A 24,820-nucleotide genomic window follows, 5' to 3' on the forward strand; every position below is an offset into this window, starting at 1 on the left:
ATCCTTCAAAGAATTCCGACCTCTAGCATTGACTTCCAACCTCTTCCTCTTGTAGATTCTCTTGAAATCTGCAGCAAGGACCATCCCCAACAAGCCCTTCCTTGAGATGAGAAAAACTTCAGTTACATGAACAAGCTGCCCATTGCTAGATCCTCTTAATTTTCTCAACTCCCCTGCAGTGAAATTATCAGAATGAGAAATCGTCAAATTGCCTTTACTTCTTCTCCTACCTAAATCCACCCCCAATTTTCCTATTAAGATCGATGTCCTCAACACTTCTTCCTCGCACACCTGCTCAAGATCCACGTCACTCGCAACTCCCTCCATGTCTTGACATAGTTCCTTACTACCAGTCTCACTGGAAAGGACATTAGTTTTCAAAGCAGTAATGTACAAGTCATTTCTTGTATTGCCTTTCTCATCAGAATTTTCTCCTTGCATCCGTTCCTCTAACACCCCATGCTGATCCCTCACCTCTTTAGCTGATAGTCTTTGTTCAACTAGAGCATTTTTACTACCTTCCTTTACCTCATCTAGGGGTTCTCACGGTCGTGGGGCTATTTTCCAAACCGGACCGGTACTACTGGTTTTTGGAAAATCGGGAACCAGAAATAGGTGTAAAATGGGCCATGTCGGGCCGGCAGGGCACAACCAGTGGGCGGCTCGCACTTTGTGCAGGCCGTGCCGCCCTCCCTAGTGAAAAATTTGGGGGTCAGCCCAGCACGGCCCACGGCCCAAGCCCATGTGGGCCCATGCTGTGCCGTGCCATGCCACGAGCCGGTCTGGCCTGTGGGCCGAGCCTTGGGCCAAGTTGGGCCGTGTATCGGGCCAAAGCTATTTATTTAAAAAATTGACAAAAAAACTTAAAATTTTAATTTTATATGAATTGTGTGTATAAAATTGCTTATATATGCAATAATTAAATAAATTAGTACAATAAAATTAAAAAATATATTTTATTAATATATTATATACTATATATTATTATGTAATTATAATATATATGGGCCGTGCCAGCCCGGCCCGTGTCATGCTATGCCATGCCGGCACGTGGACCTAAAATCCCAGGCCCAACACAGCCCGCATGGTCGTGTTGGGCCTGGCACGACCTGATTTACACCTCTAACCGAAACCAAATGGAAGCCCAGCGGTTAACTAGTTGATCAGTTTGATTTCCAACTGGTTCAATTCGTCGATTTTTCGTTTTTTTTTTTAATTTATAGTACATATTATAAATAAATATATAAATATATAAAAAAATGTCAACTAACACAAAATCAAATAGCAAATCAAGAAGATAGGAAGAAATAGAGAAAACACCAAGATTTAACATGGTTTGGCTCGATAGACTACATCCACAAGATAGGAAAAAATATCCACAATGAGAACCACCTCTCTACAAACTCACAACAAAATATCCACTCTCATTCGACCCTAATCCCACACACCAGAAGACCCAATCATATCAAAATTTCACATAGGCCCCTATTCCTCCCATAAATACATACAAGTCCCCAAAATTTACCAACATTACAAATATACCCCTGTAGCCTCCAACAAAAAATACTAGAAATGCATATAATATATTATATTATAAATACTAAATAATATATTATATATTATAAATATATATTTATGTATATATAATGCATATATATTCATTTATAATATAAAGATAATATAAAATATATATGAATATATAATATACATAAATGTATGTATAATATATATACATATATACCGGTCGATTCAGTTAACCACGGGTTTTTATATTGGTTAACCAGAACCAAATCGATACTTTCGGTTTTTCAAAAATACCAAACCAAAACCAAACTGACCAGTTCGGTTAATCAGAATTTTTTTTTTGGTTTTGTTGGTTGGGTTCGGTTTTTTATTATCACCCCTGGTCCTCATCTAATACAGTGTAAAAACCTTTCTCAAAGTGCAAAGTTTTGTCCTTAAAAGTAGCCCTGCCTTGTGGAGTGCCTTCTTCAGTAGCCAATAAAAGTGCTTGGGGGTCAAACTTCTCTAAGCTCACATCATCCTTTTAACACTTAGAAGAGCACAAGTCATCAATGCGAACGAACTTTGTACTCACCCACTCCCAAATCTCCTTCCTTTTTCTTAAAACATCAAGAGATCTTGAGGTGTGGAATTTAAAACTTGTTACCATTTTTACCCTCAATTACTTAGTCGCACCCATCCTCACTAGTCTCCCTTCTTTGGATGACCAAACCCATGAAAATTTTCTTCCAATTCTCATACGACTCAAACTGAACTTGAAAGGGGAGAAAATGGACGAGGGTTACCGTCCATAAACCAATTTTCTTTAGAAGTCTCATAACCCAAAGAAGAGTTTAGTGAATTAAGTGTTTGAATCTGCGCCCCATGGGCTGGTGCCCCAAAAATGTCCCACACAATAGGGTCTTGCCGCATGTCCTCCCACATGCATCCCCCTTTGAACTCATGTGGAGCTAATGGGACGTCCGTTAGCTCCAAAATACCAAAACGAAATTGTTTCCCCTCCATTTCCTCTCATCTCTCGACCTGCCCTGCTCGTGAAACCTTACCTAAACCCTACACCTCCTCCATCCTCGGCACTGACGCCAACGACCGTCCTTCTCATCTCATCTGTTCTATTACATTTTAACTTTTTTTGCAATACAAAACCATAGAAGGGAAGGATCACCGGCGACCACCCAACCATTGTTCAGGTTATCGATACCCTCTAGGGGAGGGTAGCATCGATAACCTATTTCTAAAGGATCACCGGCGACCACCCCACCTAACCAAATTCCACTAGTCAGTCTTGGTTGGATGCTGCTGCTGCTGCTGCAGGGTGTAGGGACAATTATCAGAAACACCATTTTGATTGTTTCTTTTTTTAAAGGGGAGGCTTGCTGCAATGCCTCTTAAGCTTGCAATCTTATTCGTACTGATGCAAAAACATAGGTTATTGATGCTACCCTGATGATTGGCAATAACTTTAGAAACAGGTTATCGATGCTACCTCCCCCAAAGGGTATTGATAACCTGAACAATGATCGAGTGGTCCTTGGTGATCCTTCCTGTAGAGAACACTGATGTGGGCCCCACAGCTGTGGTCCCCACTGTGTTCGTAGGACAGTATGTGTAATTATTTGTTTCAGTCATGTTAGTATTAGTTGGTAGTCAGTTTGTTATTTCAGTTTTTTATTTGCTTTATTTGTCATGTAAGTGCTAAGGGCAGATCTGTCCTTTTCCCCTATGTACTGAACATAACCTATAAATACTAAGAGAGTGGCGGCGGCAGGTCAATTAGAATCTGTCCCTTCTTTCAAACCTTTGTGTTCTCCAGTTCTTCTCCTCTCTTTTCTTTCTTTCTCTTACTTTTCTTCTACCTTTCCTAATCTGAAATCTATTAGGGTTCAAGGCTGATTGTAGTCTTGATCGCCTACTCTTCCCTTTTATGGTTTTGTATTGAAAAAAAAAAGTTAAAATGTGAGAGAACAGATGAGATGAGGACAGTCAATGACGGATTGGTTAGCGGCGTTGGCTCCGGGTATGGAGTAGGAGGAGGAGGTGTAGGGTTCAAGCAAGGTTACAAAACAGGGCAGGTCGAGAGATGAGAGGGAATGGAGAGGAAACAATTTTGCTTTGGTATTTTGGAGCTAAAGGGTCAAGTTAACGGACATCCTGTTCCACACGTTTTTGGGGCGCCAGCCCATGGGGCATAGATTCAAACTTGTGAATTAGCTGACATTGGCTTAACTCCAATTAGGCCACCTGCCCCATTTGGCCCAAACCAGCAATCCAAGCGACAAGGCCCACACGGCCCATTTTTCGCAACTTTTCACTACCTAATAACTCATTTTTTACACCTCCTCCCTCCATACCTTTTCCTTCCCATTTTACTAAATTGCCCTTGAATACCCCCACCCTTTCATCTTCCTTATAACTATGAGCCATGGATGCACCAAATGCTTCTCGAGACTATTGAAAATCCTTTTGTTTCTTTCTTTTCAAATTGCCCAACAAATGGTAAACTGAACCATTGCCTAAATGTTGGTCCTCTTCTATTCACAGAGCAATTGAGTAAAGATAAAATGCATTCCATATGGAAATAGTAGAGGACAGATCCATCACTGCTGAAAAGGCCACAAAAGCAAAATCCCAAAGAAAAGAAGTACTTGGGCAAGAAAGGAACAAATGGTTCACCAGATCATCTGAGTTGCACATGCTACAATTGTTTAGAAGCTGCATCCTTCTGATGCAGATGATCAATAGATTCAATACTAAGCATAGTCTTAAAAACCAACCAAATGAATGCTTGTGTGCTTTACAGAGTAGAATGTTTGTACTTAGTGCTAATATATGAACACATCATGCATTAGATGATAAATATTTAATTTTCAACCATGCAAGTTATATCTGACTTGCATGCATTCAATTATGATATATAAAAAGTGAAGTATCAGTAACCCAAAAAAAGAACAAATAAACCAGTAGCATATAACCTATTTTCATAAGGGTGCAAATGCATATATGCTTGGTTCACAAAATTGCAAATTTGGTTTGGTTTTGCATTGATAAATTTTGTAGTGTGTTTGGTTGTGATGGGTAGAAACACAAAGTTCAAGACTGAAATCTACCCGTTTTACATTGACCAACTTTGAATAAAAAGTTTGCTTTCATTTTTTGAAAGCAAACTTTGTCCCCATTTTGAATGCAATAATGTTAAAAAAACAAATTTACCAATGTTTAGAAAACTGATTGGACCAGCCTGTTGGACCAGTTAAATTGTGACTTGGGCCCCAAATGGTTTGGTTATACCCCCAAAACCAGAACTGTAAAAAAAATTGGTTGGCCAACTAGCTGGTCCAATGGATGAACTGGTCCTGATTTTGTATAACCGGCTGTTTTTTTTTGTCATTTTTATTTTACCTTATGTGCAAACTTCCAAAGGCCATAACTATGCGCTTAGTTGTCTAAATAGTTTTTTTATCTACCTAGGCCGAAGGAGCCTTGCCTCACTATTTTTTCCAAAATTGCCTTTTTTGGCCTCAAATCTTAATTTTTAATACAAAAAATTGAAACTAAAATAAAAAATATGCATTATAGCAAAATATAATTATATATTTTGAATACATGTATATAGTTAATATTATTATATATAGATTATATAATTGTGCATAATATATATATTATGTCATCTTGGTTTGACATCAATTGAACCTCTCATCTATGAACCTCTCCCTTTTCTGGGCCAATGCCTAGTCCAGTTCTCTGAACATTGAAATTTACTTTCATTTTCAGTACAAAAATGTAATCTTACCAAATGCAGCCTAATACGTGAATGTATAGAAATTGGCATTTTTATGAGATCTAAGGGTCATTTGCAGCTAAGCATTACATATGCTCAAGCTTTAACTCCTTGTTACAATATTCATTCTAACCCATCAATTGGTAATTTATGTTGATGTCTGTAAAACTAAGTGAACATGTATTTAGCATATCCATGTATCTCATGCCCAAACCTATAGTGTTGGACACGATACAGGGATTTGGGGTAAAGTGAAGAATCCAAATAACATAGCATTATAAGACAATTCACAGAACTAAAAAGGAGTCAATAGGCATAGTGAAGGATTTGGGGAAAAGGATTTTAATATTTATACATTAAGGATTTAATCCTTGGACAAGATCTATGAACTATCAATATTTGGACAAGACTTGAATGATGATAGTCATAATTAGTGGAGTCCAATCCCTAAAAGGAGCATCTAATCAAACCAGTGACTACAAAGGGATTGCTATATTTGCGCCTCAAGAGGGGTGGTATGAGTAAATTTACATCATTATTCATTCAGACAGAAAAGAAGGAACTTATAGTGCTTCATGAATGTTTAGAAGGCTTACCTCAGGTATAAGAGCAGTGCCAAAGCGAGCAGTACGGGTAGGATAAACACAATCATACATGTCAGCACCTAATGCACTGCAAACTACAATATCAAGTGGATAACCAACACCCTGGAAAATGGCATACACAGACATGGAAGATAAATATAAAGTAAATTATCATACCTTACAAAAATCATAAATGAATCATCCAATATCATTAGCTTTAGATCAGCAATCATTTATGAAAATTTTTAATGTTGAAAGCTTCATCTTTTCTCTACTCTCTCTTACTTGATTAAATCGTTACAGCTTTATTCTACTTTTGTTTCTTTTTTTGTTTTTTTTTTTCAGATTGTTGAAGATAATTTAAAAACAATTACATTGTCCTTGAACCAGAAAAATAAGATGGTATGGAATGCCAGAAAAAATAAGGCTTTGATGATGATGATGAAGATGTTGATAATGATCATATCTGAACTCTTAGGTTCGTTTGGTGTTTCCCCTACTGTCATTGTTCTTGGTCAGTTTTTGTTCAGTTCTAGCTTAGTCTTTCATGTGTCTGATCTCCCCATTATGAGGCTTGTTTGTCTCATCTCCCTATTCTAAATCCTTGCCTCTTGAGTTTCTGTTATTAGATCTGATTTTTTTCTATAAATAGTAAGTTATAATTTTACTATAGATATTAATTATGGGAAATACCACAAATGATAAATTCATAAATTACTATATAATGGTAATTTTGTTTTTACAAAATAATTATTTATTTTAATTCTTAAATTTCCTAATCTTTGGATTTTTTATAGAATTTTTTTATCCTAAGAAAGTATTCTAGAGATTTTGCCTGAAAATTCCAGGAAAAATCAAAGATTTGCTTCAACCTTGATCATTGTCACTGAAGATTGTTTTTTAGGTAGCAATCTGGCATTGTTTGGTCACTTGCATATCTCTACAGAAGTCAAAAGTGATAGAGAGGTTTTTGTGAAGTAGAGAGCAAGCACCCACCTCTTTTCCCTTCTATTTTAGGGCCAACTTATATTGGAGCTATTCCTACAGTATTTTGGGGAGTCAATTCCTAATCTGTTGGCTAATAATTGCTGGAAATATTATTCATTCTTGAATTGCTTAGTTTTATATGATTCTTTGGAGAACTATTTGAATGTTAATTTTTTTTATCAATAACCACAACAGTTTTTTTAATAAAGAAAATGATAAAAGGTACAATGAGTAAAAGCACAGAATAAAGACAGTGATAGATAACACCTCTTATCTCTCCCCATGATGCCCCATCTCCCTTAAGTTGTGCCCAGAACAAAGGATTTCTCCCCACCCCCTGTTTGGCTAACGCAACAGCTACAGAGTTGGCACTCCGATTAAGAGAGGAGTCTTTGAAACTTTGATAAAAATCAAGAACCCAAAAGAGTATTTTGTACATCATATTGGGGGAATCTACTCTGGCATATAGGTATTTCTAGTCTGCTTGGGTCGTTCTAGAGTGGGCAATTTGGATTTTTGAGATTTCCACAGCCTCTGGAGAGAGCACCTCCTATTTCTACAGCCATCTTCTGGAACTGGTTTGTGGGGTTGAGTGGTCCGTTGATTGTGAGCTTATTTGTTTTGGTAGAAGATCCTTGGTGACGCATGTTACTGAATTGTTCAAGTGTTTCGAGCACCAAGGTTCATTGTGCCTTATATGTGTACATGAAATTCTTGGAAGACTACAATTTTTTATTAAGGGGGAGTCACTGTAATGTTTAAGACCATTTTTTTTGTTTTGTTATCAAATTGATTGCATTATTTATTTCTAATGAAGCTATATGAGGGGGCTATTGACAGTCATGGTTATCTTCCAGTTGCATTATTATTTTCTTTTTTGTTCATCGGTTATGTGTGTGTGTATGAATGAAAGGATACATGCCAAAATCAATTCACATCTCTTCTACAATTTTATCCCTCTTTTCATTTCTCCTCTCACTCTTTCTTCATTAAACTGTTACAGCTTTATTTTATTTTTATTTTTGGAGATTCTTGAAGATATTTAAAAGAAGATTAAATTGTTTTTGAATTAGAAAAACAATATTTAAGATAACTTATGCCACCATAACATAACGTGGTTTATCCTCAGGTAAAGCAGCAGTGCACTGAGCAACGACACGCCAAAATGAGTCTTTATCTTCACCGCCTGCAAGACCACCAATAGCATAGCTGTCACAGAAGTAAACTAAGTTAAATCACCCCCTGGTTATTTAATCACAATTACAAAGAGGTACAGATTTTATTTTGGAAGAATAAGAAAAAAAATCATTAGAAAAAGAAAATAGAATACAATAGGAAGGTGATTAGACATCACCTGAAGAGGAAACAAACCCAAAGAACCATACAAAGATCTTAAAAGCCCCATACTAAAACCCATAAAACCAAAACTGGCGAAACTTAAAGCTTTTTCTCAAAACAATCTAAAGCACAAGCCAAGAAATCCCCATAAGAGCAAAAGCAACGAAACCCACCCCTAAACAGAAACTTAAACCCTCCTTGCTCCACAACCAAAGCCTCAATCTTCCACCGCAAACTCATCCTCCCAGCTTGAGACCTCGTTGTCCCAACACCTGTCGCCTTCCCAATGAGTTTCTTTGTTCGTCTTCTCTTCCCTTTTCCTTCTTTCAAACTCCTCAAAGGCCCTTCTAGCAAACTCCTCACCACCCCAGAAAAATAAACCCAGTCTCTTTCCAATCGTGACCTCTCTACTCACCAGGTTTTGAAGAGCCCCACACCCTGTCTTGTTATCAACGCCAATGTTGTTTTGCATTGTCTCGCTCTCGCCAGAAGCAGAGCCATCAACACTCACTTTGTCCTTTTATTGCTCCTTTCCTGAATGAGAGGACACAGGCTGGCATTGTGTCATTGTCCCTCTGTTTTCATTGCCAGATGACCTACTTCCTCTTAATCTTTTCCTCCTATAAACCCATTTGTAGTTTTTCACGGGGCCTGCCCCTGCCAAACCAAGTTTTAGCCTGGAGAATATCTTCGTCACATGCACTGCGTTAAGATTTTTCAAGCTATTGAGATTTCTTGTTTATCGCCTCGCTTATATGGTTCTATTCCTTTTCATGAAGCTTGCTCCTACTTCCCAGATCATCACCCAATCTACCTGTCATCACCTCCTCGGATTTAAAACCATCCTCATCGCAGCTCCCCTCCAGACTCCCCACGCCTTCTCCATCACTCGTTTCCCCTTTCCCCTTATTCTCACAACCTCTCTCATGTGTGTCACCTACAGAGACACGTCCTCTCCTTCCCCCCCCCCGCCTTCCAGCCTCTGTAAACCTGCATGGAGATCCACTCCCGATGTCAAAACAGCAAGCTTTCCAAAGTCCTGCCGGAACCTATATGAAACTTCAGACGCAGCAGAGTTGCGAAAAACCTTGGCACCTCTACCGCCCAGGGTATAACTATCAGGCTCTTTATTCGCTAAATTAGTTGGGCACTTGCATGATTCATGCCTATTTCACCGATGAGACTCTACTTGTCGCTCTTGTCATACTTGGTGGTCACCCAGATCCACGTTTCTCCCTTACATTTTCTGCTCTCATTCGGAGCACTTCTCACCATCGACCCACTTCTCTTAAAGGTTTTGAATATACAAGGACTTTCTCTTGTAATCTCTTATCTTCCTCTGATTTTTCTTCTTACCCTTTACTATTACGCAAGCTTCAGACTGATCACGTGACTACTCAAATAATAGACGAGGCAACTCGTCCCCTATCGTATCGAGCCCCTCATAGGCCCTTCCGAGTCACGTGACTACTAAAATAATCACATGACCTATTGTTGCTGAACCGGCCAGGCCTTGCATTCGGTCCCGTTTTTTTAGCTCGAATCGGTTCCGGCCACCTTTCAGAATACTTAAAACTATGTGGTCCCAAAACTTTTGGTGACGTGGCACCGCCCCCGTTAGCCTCAGCATAAGACATTGCGCCGAACTCAATTAAATTCGAACTGCAGTCTTCATTAGGTCTTTCTTTCCCAACAAGCCCGCGTGCAATCGCTACTTTGAACTTCGGTCAATAGTCTTTGAAGTTTGAACCGTTGTCTGTCCTCTCCCCTCCATGTGTAACCCATCCTTCTAGCAAGTCATCGTCTTCTACCTTGGAGCATTTCGCCGATAGAGACATTTTGGCTTCCAACAAAACCCAGACCTTCAACCAGAGACCATCAGCGAGCAGACTAATGCATCTAAGAATGTCTTCAGGCTTCAATCCTGCAATTCTAAGTCTCGCGGCGTGCAGATCTTGAAAATTATAAGCAATCAATGCTCCATCCAGAATCTGTATCAATCTTTCAATGGTTTCCGCGTTCCAAAGATTAAAGCGGAGACCCACGAGCTTAATCTCAAGATTTTCTACAGAGATGGGTATCTGATTACAAGATATATGCCAGACCTCCACATTTACCAAGCCATCTGGAGACCTCCGCATTTACAATAGAGATGACTATATGCAACATTTGTAAAAAAAAAACAACTAAACTAAATAACTACTATATTAAAAAATATGACGCCTAAAATGGATATTTGCATGTAATAGATAAAGAGTAGTTAATCAAAATGGATCTCTGTGTCATTTATCAAAAAAAAAAGGGATCTCTTTGTGGTACTAAACAGAACGCCTTTCATAACCCTAATATATATGCAACGTTTTATACATAATAAAAAATCCAGTCCTTTCACCAGTAGCAAGTGGAAATCCTGGCATTTGTAAAATAGAAACCTTTGTAAATGCCTGGGAAATATGGAGTTAGTTCAATGGTAAAATCTCCAACCAGCTTTGACAACTAGTTGGGTAGAAATATCGAGTACAGAATATCCCAAGTAATTAGCACGATTATTTTGGGTTTGCAGTCATTTTTAGTTAGGAATGAATCTGTTGATATTAACACTCATGAACTAATGGTAGAATAATCAAGTTTGACCATAGAAAGTGTGTAAAGATGCACTCCAAAAGAATAAAAACTAAATAACTCAGACCCATGAGATTAGTTGAGCACTCCATGAGGACTGGGAGTCAGCATTCTGAAGAAACTCTCATATCATCATCGTCATCATACCAGAGTAGAAGCAACATGCAGCCATCTAATAATTCTTGGCATCATTAGAACTACTAAAGGACCATTAACTGGTGTGACGATAAACTCTCAGGCTGACAACCATGAAAAAATGGTTTTAAGTCTGACAGCACAGCAGTGCTATAATACCAGAGATTAGGTTTGTATCAAGTCCACCCCTCCCAAGATCCTGAACTGCCAGGAACAGCACTGAGTGGTGAACTTTATTTTTATTTGAACTGCTAATAAGGCCGTGTAGAGAAAAGATTGATTGACGGGTAATCAGACTTTGAATCTTTACAATTCAAGAACCCAAAGAACGGAACTGGGACACATACTAAGACCGTATAATATTGCAAAATAGGGTTTCAGGGACAAAAACCAATAAGCATTAAATATTGTAACTACTGATACTAAAAATTGGATTAGTGAAGATTGGAACTTCCACATCTATAAAATCCCCGCACAAATAATATAGAAATGATTCCATTATCACCAGAAACATCTGCTATGCAATATATTTATTTAAGAATACCTAAAATTAGCATCTTTTTTCCAGAAACAGATCAAGTAACTTTGTTAATCAAAATAAAAGAATAAGAGAGTAGATTTTTTTTAAGAGTAAAAAGAGAAATTTCAATAAAAAATAAGAAAGAAGTACAATCCAAGAGGTGACAAGTTGGGCAATGACATCTGAGAGGAATTACATCTGAATTTCAAGTATATTCCAAAAAAAAAAAAAATCCCCCAAATCTGCTTTACTAACATGGGCAAAATTTGGGAGCACCCAAGCCCAACCGGCCACTAGCTTCCCAACCAAAGCCACCAATGCTTCAATGTTCTTAGACTTGTCTTTGAATAGCCTTCTATTTCTTTCACTCCAGAGGGCCCAACAGAAAGCAAAAGAGATGCAGCTCCATATTATCTTTGCTCTCCTATTGCCTTTAATTCTTGGCCAGGCTGAGAAGATTTCATCAGTTGATCTTGGCCAAAGTACATCGACTCCAAACAGTGAAGAATAGAATTTCCAAATAAATATTGCAACCCTGCAGGTGTAGAACAGATGGAAGACTGTCTCTTCATCAGAGCTGCACATAACACAGTAATTGGCCAAGCTGAAAAATTACTCATTAAGTGATCGGTAGTTATTAAGTTATCCAAGGCAACCAACCAGGCAAAGGCTTCCACCCTAGGAGGAACTGGGTTCCCCCAGACCCCAACCACTTGATCTGAAACCATTTGATCTTTCACCAAAGCCAGATAGAAGGATTTCACAGTAGCCTGCCATTTCTGCACTCTTTCAACCATAACCCATCCCTCAAGGATGCTGAAACTGATGCCTGCTGTAACTTTTCCAGCAACTGAATGCACTCTTCTAATTCCCATCCAACAGAGGTCATCTAAATTAAGGACACCAAATAACCTGATCACCCCCTCAGCTCAAAACATTGGTAAATCTTGACTTGATGATCAGATGGCCAGTATAGCTGTGGGCACACCTCAGAGAGCTTCCCTACTTCACATCACTCGTCCTCCCAAAACCTTGTACTTGATCCATCACCCACCTTGAAACTTACTAGAGATTTGAAGTCTTGGTTAAACTACATTATCCCTTTCCAAACACTCACCCCACAACAGCTCCATAGCTCCTTCAATTCCCACCCAAACCTCACCAACCAATATTTTCCAACAAAAACCCCGCATCCTCCATAGAGACTCCCTCTCCCTGTCCAGCCCAAACCTCCACAGCCACTTACCCAAGAGAGCCCTGTTGAAAATTCTAATTCTTCTAATTCCCAGACCGCCCTCTCCTTTTGATTTGCAAACCTTGACCCAATTCACCATATGCAATTCCTTTGCTCCCCCTACTCCTTCCCACAAGAAGTCTCTGAAATTTCTCAAGTTTTTCAGCCACCTTTACTGGAATCTTCAGCAAAGAGAGGAAGTGTACAAAGAGCTAGGGGTGTCAACAGTATTTGAAAATCAGATTTAGAATTCGAGATTTGACATAACCGAATCAAATTTTAATAATTTGAATATAATAATCGGTTGGATTCAGATATTCTATTCATACTGTTTAAGTAATCGAATTGAATTTGGATATGATCTGATTCTATTCGATCAATTATTTAATTCTTATATATAATATTTAAATATTCTATATAATTTTATATATAATATTTTTATCAATATTTTTATATATATTTAAATTATGTAAATAATTTATATATTTATATATTTTATAAAAATTAAACATTTATTTTATATATTTAATTACCTAAATTAATTAACCGGTCAAATTCAGATCGAATCAAATATTTGAATATTTAATTGAATTTGAATTCGAACTTTGATTCTCAATATCCATCAGATATCAAATTGAATTCGAATATCAAATTTTCTAATTGGATTTGCATTCAGGTATTGCCTAATTCAATTCGAATTCAATGTGTTTACACCCCTACATGGAGCAACCTCCTGGGTATGCTGCTCGGAGGGAGACAAGGAAAGTGTGCACACTACATAAGGCAATTTATGGGCTGACATAATCACCAAGGGCATGGTTTAGCCAATTCAGTATTGTGGTGCAAGAATTTGGTTTAAAACAATGAAGCGTTGATACTCAGTATTCAGCAGAAATACTCCTAGGAAAATTATTTTAGTAGTTTATGTTGATGATATTGTTCGCACAGGTAGTAATATGCAGGGAATTAGTGAATTGTAGCAGTTCTTGCAACAACACTTTCAAACCAAAGACCTTGGCCCATTAAAGTATTTCCTGGGAATTTAAGTAGTTAGATCAAAGTGGGGAATTACTTATTACATTGCAAACATATTTTAGATTTATTGGATGAAACAGGATTGTTGGGAGCCAAACCAGTTGAGGCTCCTATTACCTGTCTTGATATATCCTTCGCTATGGAAGTGTTGAGCTAGTTTATGCGAAATCCTAGAGCTAGTTTATGCCCCAAATTGATAGGTAGTATTAAAGTATATTTAGTAACAGTAGAATAGTCTTTTACATCTCAGCATTAAGCTTCTTAGTCTTTCTTGTAAGTGGTACTTATTACTTAAACAGAGTATAACTGTAATTTTCTCTTTAGTTAAGAAGATATATATAAGATGGATCAACAGCTAGGAAGATAAAATTTAAACCTCTCTTAGCTTGGAGGTCTAACTAGAGCAAACAGCTCAAATAGAACCCAATATAAGGATTAATTAAAGAGGGAGACTATGTTAATTGAATTTCTATAAGGTTCTAAAGGAGATTCCTCTATGATGGATGAATTCAACCAAAGGCTTTGCAAAAGTAAAATAGCAAGCTTCATCCTCTATCAAATTCATCAGCATAACAATTGTTCATAGACTCTTGATTATGTATATGATATAAAAATATACTATATATTAGTTAGTTTATCAAGCTTTCAAGCCAAACTCGAACTTATTGAATATTTAGTTGAACTGAACTCAAACTGAAGAATAGATGTAGAATTGAACTTGAACTTGAATATAGGGGTATTTTAGTTGAACTGAGCCAAGACATGCCGAAGTTCAGCTCGGCTAAATTCAACTGCACTCCTAGGGAGGGGTAAAAAGATGAATAGTCTTCACATTACTTTTTTGATAGATAAAAGCAAATTTCATTAAGGAAAAGCCAGAAATGTTATAAAGTAACAGGAGGAGCTGTGAGGTGAAAGCTCCCCAAAAAACAACAAAAATGGATTGCAATTGAACCTAGAATAGATGGTCTCTAACAAAGACTCAAAAACAAAGGCTTACAATCCCCAACAAATCTGCCAATTACAATGGAAGCTTGAAAAAACATAAAAATTCATTAATAAGGAATATGTAGACATCGTGAATGTTATGAGTGCATCCTCCATATGGGGAAAACACTTACCCACAATAATATAGAGCACCAGAGATTTATAAACAACAAAGATATTATCAGATTTTAACATACATAGCTATCATTTTGATTGCTTAAAAAGTTCCTTAAACAAAGTTTCTATATATGCTGACAAGCGTGCACTTTTACAAGCAACGGGCAAGAGTAGTATTTAACATACCCTGGTAAATTACGATGGACCAAGCCTCTAACACATTTATCTCTGGAAAAAATAAGTTACGATAAAGAAATATAATCAATACTCCAGCATAATTTTTACTTGTGCAATAGAGATAGACAATTTTGTTTCTAAGAACAGGTGTTTAAAAATTAAGTGCCCAATCACCTGAGAACAGGATCTAATCCCCCTTGTACAATCCCAAACAAGTTTTGTTCACTTGGTCTCTTGTGAGCTGTCCTTCATGGGAATCAAAGAAAGAAAGAAATAATTATTGGTAAGGGTTTAGGAAAAATAAGCAATGTATAAATGACAATTGAATCTAGGAAACTTGACCTTGGGAAGCCATCTTTATGCCCACTGCTATAAATATTTTAGTGGGATGTTTTAAAAACATCATCTATACTATATAACACTGATACTTTATTGGTTTCTCTGTAAGACCAAAAAGTTAAATCAAAATATTTTACAACATTAGGTTAATACCTGCCTCTCATCTGTTTATACTCAATTATTTTTCTCTTTTCTCTTTCATGTGCAAATGCATGTGCTACTTAACTCATGTTTTTTTTCAATTATGCTGCTCTTCTTTTTCTAGATTATACTATCAGTCCATCATTTATATGAGGAAATATTGTTCTTAGCTAACTTCCCTATTATCTTTCTCGCATTACCACAGAAGATTCCAAGTGCTAAAATTTGTAAACACTCCAGCCAATAAATGCATAGTTGTCAAACAGAAATAAAACTGAAAACAAGAACTTGTAGTGTTAATCCTAATCATCATCATCATCATCTAAGCCTTGTCCCAACTAGTTAATCTTAATAACAACTATAACTCTATAAATAAAAAAATATATATGTGATAATCTTTGATGTTGTATAATTACCAGCTATACATCTGTCTATCCAACGAAGAGTGCGATACATAGCCTCCTCAATCCGTGGCCCAGTAATGGTGGTTTTCACAACATCATCAAGGGCCATGATAATATCTGCTCCAATTCTATTCTGCAAAAGTTGTAGGGAGATCAAATAAATGCATGAAATTTATAAAAGGTAGCAATTTCCAAGACTGCAAATTGCCAAGGGGCAAAAAACAAAATCAATCATGACTTTTTATGATAGCAGGCACACCACATTGATTTGAATATTAAACCATTAGAAGGCATGCCACTCTAATTTGAATATTAAACTTTTGACGATGACAGTTCTTCAAATACAGATCTGAAAGATACTTGTTTATTTTGGTAGGACCTGAGGAAACTCAGGCCAAACAAAAGAGAGAAATGCCAGCAAAGCAATTAAAGAAAAAAAGATAAGTAGGTTACTTAAAAATGTATTTTCTTCACTAAACAAAAAAAAGAAGAAGAAAATATTTTTTTTTTTTTTGTAGATGGAATCTGTGACAGTTCTTCAAATACAGATCTGAAAGATACTTGTTTATTTTGGTAGGACCTGAGGAAACTCATGCCAAACAAAAGAGAAAAATGCCAGCAAAGCAGTTGAAGAAAAAAAGTAAGTAGGTTACTTAAAAATGTATTTTCTACACTAATAAAAAAAAAGAACAAAATATATCTTCTTCTTGTAGATGGAATCTGTGACAGTGGGGCCACAAACTCAGAGGAAGCAATTACATCCATCAACAATGGATCACTCTCATCGAAATATGCATTCCATTATGTGCATCTATTACATATCACTTTATTGGATTTGAACATCAGTGGCTAAGAAGATGGAGAAAAATTCAAAAGGATTTCTTATGGGAAGGTAAGAAAGAAGAAAAACACATTTGGTCAAGTGGCACCGGGTATTTTGTCAATTACATTTCTAAGCGGACACAATTTGAAACTTACGACTGAAGAACAAAGGTCTTCTAGAAAAGTGGTTATGGTGGTTTAGGGAAGAAGGTGTTCCAGGGACATGGTCATCATATGGCACTCGCAACTTGGGATGAGATTCATGTGCTACTCATAATTACCGGGTTTTGTGTGGAAATGAATTAGGAGAACATATGATGATTTTATCCCCAGTTCCTACTTCAAGGCAGATAATGGGGAAAGGACCGGGCTTTGAGACAACAGTTGATGTGAACCAAGCAGATTATGACAGGTGTCTAATGCTTTATAAGTTGAACCTCTCTTAGAAGAAAATAGTTTATAAATTCTTTGAAGTCAGAAATAAGTCTTTCCAAATGCACCTTTAGATACCAACCATTGCAAGGAGAGATCAAGAAATAATGTTTTAATGCTTTTATTGAAGATCTTAGAGGAAATACATGTGGAACCAGGAGCAAAGACAAACATTTGTTTGCAGTAGATCATTTTATGAAGCTTCATAGAGGACACAAAGTGTTGCATGAAGATATACGAAAAGCATGGCTTCTCCATCACTCAACAAGTGGAAACATTAACAGGGTGATACTTGCGCTGGATAAACTGAAGAGAAAATAACTCATATTGGTGAGTAAATAAGTTAAATGCAGGAAACAAGAATTTTATCAGTTGTCATATAACCAAATAAACTTTTTTCTCTATTCTATTTATTTCTACGAGGGAAGGCTCCGGATACACCACATCCATATGAGTTACTACAAAGATGGCCTGTGGTCCCTTTTGAGGTGAAAGAGCGAAGCTCATAGAGCAATATACTATAGTATTCTGGTTGAAAGAGCCAAGTAAAAGAATATTCCAGGAATCCCCATTGCTATGTGAGACACCAACTTATATGTTATAGATAAAGCTTTTAGTTTGAAACTTGAAAGAACCCAAGGGCATGAGAATATTTGATTTTGACCAAGACTAGGAAAAGAATGCCAGATGCAGATTGGGCAAGGTCTCCAATGGACAGGAAGTCTACAACAGGTTATTGTACCTTCTTGTGTGGAATATTGTCTCTTGGAAGAACAAAAAGCAGAGTGTGGTTGCTAGGAGTAGGGCTGAAGCTAAATACAGGGTAATGGCCCATGCTACCTGTGAGCTAGTTTAGTTGAAGCATCTTCACGAGAATACGAGATGAATATCACAATAGTCAACCCATTAAATTGTTTTGTGACAACCAAGCCGCAACACATTGCCTCCAATCCAGTGTTTCATGAAAGGACTAAGCACATGGAAGTTGATTGCCATTTTGTGAGAGAGAGTAACAGGTGGAGAAATTGTTACTCCCTATCTAATATCTGAAGACCAAGTAGCTGATATTTTTACTAAAAGTTTGGGTTTCTCAAGGATGGATTATATTTGTAACAAGTTAGAACTTTATGATATATATACTCCAGATTGAGGGGGAGTGTTAGAATTGTTATAGTTAGTTGACACATTATTGTCTTTTCCTTGTTATTTTTCTCTCTTATATCTATAGTAGCTTATCTAGGGGTATTGTTGTCATTTCAGCAACCAGTAAAATGTTAATACAAGCTGGGTCGACAGTGAGGAGAGTTGGTTCAGTTTCTCCTTGCTTGTCTCCCCTCTTTTCTTCTCTTTCTTTTCCCAACCTTCTTCCTTTGCTTCTTTTCTCTTTTTCTTCTTTTATTGGGTTTAATCCAAAAGCAGTTTAGGGAATTGCCTAAGAGATCAAGACATGATGCAGGGTTCATTTATTTTTTGTATTGAATGTATATCCTCACATTTTGGGATCCTTATTATGGATAAAGGTATCCTTCTTTTCGCAAAAATACATCTTTTTTATACTTTTTTTTATTATCAATAACAGCAACAACTTTTTTATACTAACAATATTACTTGCCTATCAAAACAAGGGGAGGAGGAAGTCAAGTTTTGATTCAGTTTGTTGAGAAATCTCGATCCTTTCAAGATTAGTATTTTTTTTCAGAAGCAGCTGCAGGTTCATCATCTAATTCTTTTTCAGGCTAGATGGTATTAGTCAATCCAAAAAATTCTACGCTACCATTTTGCTTGGACAAGAATATGTAGGGGCCTTCATTTTACAAAGTTAAAGGTAAAAATCAATTCAAGTTATGTTACCAAGGAGGCACCCCATTCAAAGAGAGGATGTCAGAGACTATCCCATTTCTGAATGGAAGAGTTGACTTTGCCATTCAGCTCAAATATCACATAGATCAGCAAAAGAGGTAGGTTCCCTTGTTGAAGATGATTTGGCTAAGGTTGACAGTTCAGAAAATAGTCCCTAGCTGCAACCATTCTTTTTCCCATAATGAACATCATCACTCCATTCACTTGCTTATGTCATGCATCAGTTTATTTTTTTCTGTTATCCATTTTTTTTATGGATCAGTGGCTCACAATCAAAAGCACTTTATGAAAACGAATGGGAACCTCAACAGCATAAGCTGACTCTTAATAAGAAAATAAAATTACAACTAGTCTCCTGGACGAAAACCTGGGTCTGATTCCCCCAACTCAAGGAAATTTCTCCCCACTCCTTCCCTTGTTAGTGTACAGCAAAGCCATTGGTCAAGAGAAAAATGGACAGGTACAAAACAATCAGTCAAACATGTAACCAAATCTGAGAAAAGCCAGTTATGTAGTTTTAGACCCTCTTAAATTTATCAGTTCAAAAATGGAAAAAAGTAAGATATACCTACTTGGATTTGTATCGACTCCTCAGGTGTCAAGAGCATTGGCTTTCCATCAACAGGTGACTGAAATTAAGAAATTGAAGCCTTAACACACAGGCATGAACCACAATAATATCATTTCAATATGTTCTATATTTAAAAGATTTAAAAAGGAAACTAAGGGGGAAGTAGAAAAAATTGTCTGCAGAACAAGTAATCAAGCATTTCCCTAAAGGCATTTAATTTCATGAAATAAAAACATGAAAGTGCTAAGAGATGATGAACAAGATATTAAAAAAAAAAAATCAAACAAAATTTAAAATATTACACAAGCACAATATTCAGTTTCTGGATTACTTTCAAAACATAAGATTATCCAGATAAGACAAACAAAAGAAACAAGTTTTTCACATTTTGCTTACTGATCCAATCAGAATCTATGGCCACATTTGTTTTTTACTGCACATCCACCATCATCAAGCCAAAAATAGATAGGTTAAACACCAAGAATATAAGAGTAAAAAATTATTTATTGATCTAAACAACAGATATGGCTTTCTCCATATTCGTGTCCTTTTTAATTAGGTTAGCCATTAAATAATTTCTAAAGAATTAGAAGATGTTGATATGATAAAAGTAAAATTGAACAGACAATGAAGAGTAAATATCAGAGCTTAAAAAGAATGTGCATCCACTTTATACAGTTTCAACTCATGTCAGCAAAGCCTTTTAACAGGAGGGAAACCTCCAGAGAGGAAGGAACACCAAGCAAGACTACATAATAATGGACAACATTGCCAGTGTCATTTGCCTCAAAACATTGAAGAGACAACCTTGTCCAAAAGTAGTATGTATTAACCATGCTAGATAGCTCTTACAGAGATCTCAACTTTTAAGGCATTTTAGTGCCACCATCCCAATTTACCACATCGTCTGCAGAAGTATTTACTTCTCCATAAACACATCTGAGGAAAAGGCACTCATTGATCTCCCTACTCAACAGTGAAACTCTGAAAAATAGGGATCTGATCCAATGAGAATCATATCTTTTTTTTTTTTGAATGAAAGAAAGAAATAATTATTAGAGGGAGAGAATCATATCTTTTTCCCTTCTCTGATTAAGTTTTATTAGAAAACTGGAGTGGGTTCAGCCTCCCCAAAGTACCACAGTTGCTGAAAGACATCCATAATGAATATCGAGAAGATAGACTCTAGAAATAAATGGAATTTGGTACTCCTAATTTTCCTTTATGAAATACTTTTAGTTATATACAGTTTAATAAAATATTATCAATGTTTTAATATTTTATACTTTTATACAATATACACTAAAAGTTAGATCCATACCAGTCCACCCATCCCCTAAGCCTTAGTTTTATTTATTTGAATAGCTTTATTTCTGCTTGTTATTCCTGCTGTAGTAGGCCTTCTTTATGGGCCTTAATACTTCTTCTTTTTATGTTTTTTAAGTCAGCCACCCAACTGGGGGCACTCATGTAACTTTACATACTTTATGTTTCAGCACATATTTAATAAAATTGAGAAATAGAGAGAGAGGACCGAATAGGTCTCTTCCTCTTCTCTTTTCTTCCATTCTCTTCTCTTCTTCTTCCTCCTTTTTCTTTTTTCTTCTATTTTTCAGATTTATTATAGGTGTGTTTTTGCAACTTGGTATCAGAGCAAGTTCCCATTTTGATTAGTAGTGCCCTATTTTGATTTCTATTTGCTTTTGTTCAATCAATGGAGCAAACTAGAGGAGAAACAAAATACCCCACAAATTCTGGGCTTGGGCATGGAGGGTCTATGGAGACTATTAGGAACAGAAACCACAATAAAGTTGGATGGAACCAAGTTTTGGCATAGTATCAATCTATAAAGATTCACGTATGTAGTAGAGGGAAATGGGGGCACATCATCGAGAGCAAGAAGAAACTTGCAGAAGATAACCCTACCTATGAGAAGTGGATGTAGGAGAACTACACAATAGTAGGTTGGTTGGTAAATTCCATGCAACCTCATATTAACCAACACCACTTGTGGATGGATACTACGAAGGAGGTGTGGAATAGTGTCACAAAGACCTATTCCCAAAGTTGAATGTTACCAGGGCCTACAAACTAAAGAATTATGTGAACAATCTAAGATAGGAGGAGAAGCCCTTAGTTGTTTACTTCTCTATGCTAAAATCTCTTTGGCAGGAGATTGACTTGATGGAGACTATTGTATGGGGTGCACAAAAAATGCTAATACAAATAGGAAATTGGTGGAGAGAAATCAGGTTTTTAAGTTTCTCACCAGACTCAACCCTGAATATGCCATTGTGAAACAGAATGTTCTAGCAAAAGATGAGTGACCAGGACCCTATCTCAAGCCCATGCCATGGTTAGTAGTTAGGGGAGTAGGAGACAAGTTCACTCTGTGGAAATAGTGATAAAAGGAATGAGAGTGGAAAAGGTGGCAATATAAATGTTGCCACCTCCTCATTGAGTGAATAGGGGCCGAGTGGTGATAAGTCTGTGGGGGAAATTGCTTGCAGCCACCATGGCTAAATTTGAGAAATACTGCCAAATAATCAATCACATGGAATCTACAGCTGCAGCACCTACTCCATCAGAGATTGTTTCCTCTTCTGCTTATGCACACTCAAGTATTTGTGCCTCTACAAATCATGCTACTATTTCAGGTAATCGTAAAATCCCTTGGATAATAGATTGTGGGGCTTCTGATCATATGACTACTATTTCACATTTATTCGCCACCTACCAACTTCTATCTGGTTGAGACATAATATCATATCACTTGATGATGGCTTTCTTGCCCCTATCAGAGGCAAGGGAGACATCAAAACCTCACATTCCTTTACTTATCCTCTGTCCTTTATTTACTTTAGCTTAATTCTAATTTACTTTCGATTAGTAATTTAACTAAATCCTTGAATTGTAGCATAAAATTTTTCCCTTCATATTGTGTTTTCCAAGACATAAAATCTCAAAAGGTGATTGGGAGTGGCCATGAGGCAAATGGGATATACTTATTAGACATGCTTGAGCAGAACCAAGTACAATCTCAAAAAACAGCATTTGTTTCAAAGTCAACTAATTGCATTATGTTACGTCATTATCGTTTGGGTCATTTGTTCATTTTCTTCATTAAGTTTGTTATTTCTACCATTGTCTAAAGGAACGAGTCTGTCAAGTCTACAATGTGAGTTTTGTGAATTCTCAAAATATTGTAAGAACACTTATCATGCAAGTAATAAAAGATCTACTATTCTTTTTTTTTTTGGATAAATGAAGAAATTTATTAATCATAAAACATAGGAGATACAAGTGACCCAAGAAGAGGCATGAGATGCGACCTCTTCAGAAAAGCCAAAAGAAGATTCTTAAAAATATTTTGAATAAGTTACAAGGCAGTCCAAAAAAGACTGTCCCAAGAAACCCCTTGTTTGGCTAATGAATCAACTAAAGATTTGACAATCTGCTCACCCATTGGACACTAACGGTCATGTTGCTAGTCAGCCAATTCACTTTTTTAAGGAGGCCTCTATAGCTCCAAATGGTAGAATCCGGGTTCGGGAGCCATCCCACCACCACCTATGAGTCGCCTTCAATTAAAAGATGCTCCACCCAATCTGGTTTGCAATCTGAATCCCTTGTACAGCAGCTAGTATCTCTGCTCTTGTGGGATAGGGGTTCAAATTCTTCTGTCAGGTTTAGTAGGATCCAAGCAAACAGACTCAAGTAATAGTAGTAACTCAGAAACACAAGAGGATTCTTCATCCCTTAACCCCCTACAAAGCCAAAATCCCAAGACAAAAGATAAAAGAAAAACCGGGTTAGGAAGAAACTCAGGTAATGGCTCTTTTTTGTAAAGTGAAAAAGAGTATAGAGGGGGGAAGAGATCTTTAAGGGATTGGTTACCCACGCAAGTATCTTCCCAAAAAAGAACTGAAGAACCAGAGCAAGCTTCATACCTGATTAGGCTGAGGAAACCAGGGAGAATGTTGTGTATAGCCTTCTAAGGTGTTGAGAGAGTTGCCTGACGAGATACCCCAGCATCCCAACCATCCTCTGAGCAACAATGAATGCTAGCCACCACCTCATGCCATAACCTCTCCCTCTCCAAGGGCCATCTCCACAACCACTTTCCTAGTAAAGCTTCATTCCTATGAACTAAGTTCCCTATCCCCAGGCCCCCTTCTTCCTTGCTTCAACTAACTACTTCCCATCTAATCAAGTGGTCATTTTTCACTCCCCCTAGTTCCCACAAGAAATCTCTCATTGCCTTTTCTAATTTCTTAGCCTCCCTTGTAGGAATCCTAAAGACTAATAGGAAGTAGGTTGGAAAGTGTTGGAAAACGTGGGGTTACTGGTTCAGATCTGAAAATAGAATTGTATATATTCCTAGGATTGTGGAATGATTGATTTAGAAAGTTTTTTCTTTCTATTTTTGTACTTTCTATTTTCTCTTCTTTCTATTTTCTTTTCTTTCTATTTATTGCAGCAGCTTACTGTATAAATATGCCCATTGGCAATAGAATGAAACATATCAGTATTCTACCATTCCAAAACATGGTATCAGGGCTCTAGGTTTGTCAACCTTGAGATTTTTTCAGCCTTCATTGCTAGTTTTTTGTGTTTTTCTCTTTTGGCCTTCAGTGTTGATCTGTAATCAGAAGTGTTCCTTTATTCTCCTTTCCTGCTAGCCTTATTTTTCCTCCATTAACAATGTCCGACATGACTGCAACAAGTGCTCCCGTCCAAACCGATGAAGGAGAAACAAATTCTCATCCTCACACTGGTGATTTGCAGAATATTCAGGCAACATAAAGACTGAATGGCCAGAATTACTTGAAGTTGTCACAATTAGTGCATACCTATTTGAAGGGAAAAGGAAAAATTAGTCACCTCCTTGGAACAGGACCAAGGTTGGGTGAGCCAAATTTTGATGCTTGGGACGAAGAGGACTCCATGATTATGTAATGGTTGTGGAGTTCAATGACACCCGAGATCAGTGATACTTGTATGTATATTCCCTCTACAAAGGCTATTTGGGATGCTGCCCGACAAACCTATTCCAAAGCCCATGACGCTGCTCATGTCTATGAGTTCAAAGTGAAGACTGTGGCGGCCAAACAAGGGAGCAGGAATGTTACAAAGTATGCAAATCTGCTGCAAAATTTATGGCATGAGCTTGATCATTATCGGGTTCTTGAGACAAAATGCACAGATGATGC

At 37.1% G+C, this 24,820-nt stretch overlaps 1 protein-coding gene across 3 annotated transcripts in view; it reads right to left on the reverse strand.

The window, feature by feature from the left end:
- Positions 1-24,820, reverse strand: part of LOC148850580 (uncharacterized) — a 53,789-nt gene that overhangs the window by 8,232 nt on the left and 20,737 nt on the right. For all 3 annotated transcript variants that reach the window (XR_016099612.1, XM_088946700.1, XM_088946699.1), the window contains exons 6-11: positions 19,609-19,665; positions 15,935-16,055; positions 15,213-15,279; positions 15,048-15,089; positions 7,977-8,082; positions 5,899-6,009 (exon numbers count right to left, since the gene is read on the reverse strand). Coding sequence is in view for 2 of the 3 variants with exons in the window: in XM_088946700.1 (XP_088802826.1) it covers positions 5,899-6,009; positions 7,977-8,082; positions 15,048-15,089; positions 15,213-15,279; positions 15,935-16,055; positions 19,609-19,665 (504 nt within the window). In the remaining variant the exon portion in view is untranslated. The remainder of the gene's footprint in view (positions 1-5,898; positions 6,010-7,976; positions 8,083-15,047; positions 15,090-15,212; positions 15,280-15,934; positions 16,056-19,608; positions 19,666-24,820) is intronic.

The sequence above is a fragment of the Nelumbo lutea genome, chromosome 5 (assembly GCF_056320005.1).
Source record: "Nelumbo lutea isolate HS-2025 chromosome 5, American lotus-T2T, whole genome shotgun sequence".
NCBI lineage: Eukaryota > Viridiplantae > Streptophyta > Magnoliopsida > Proteales > Nelumbonaceae > Nelumbo > Nelumbo lutea.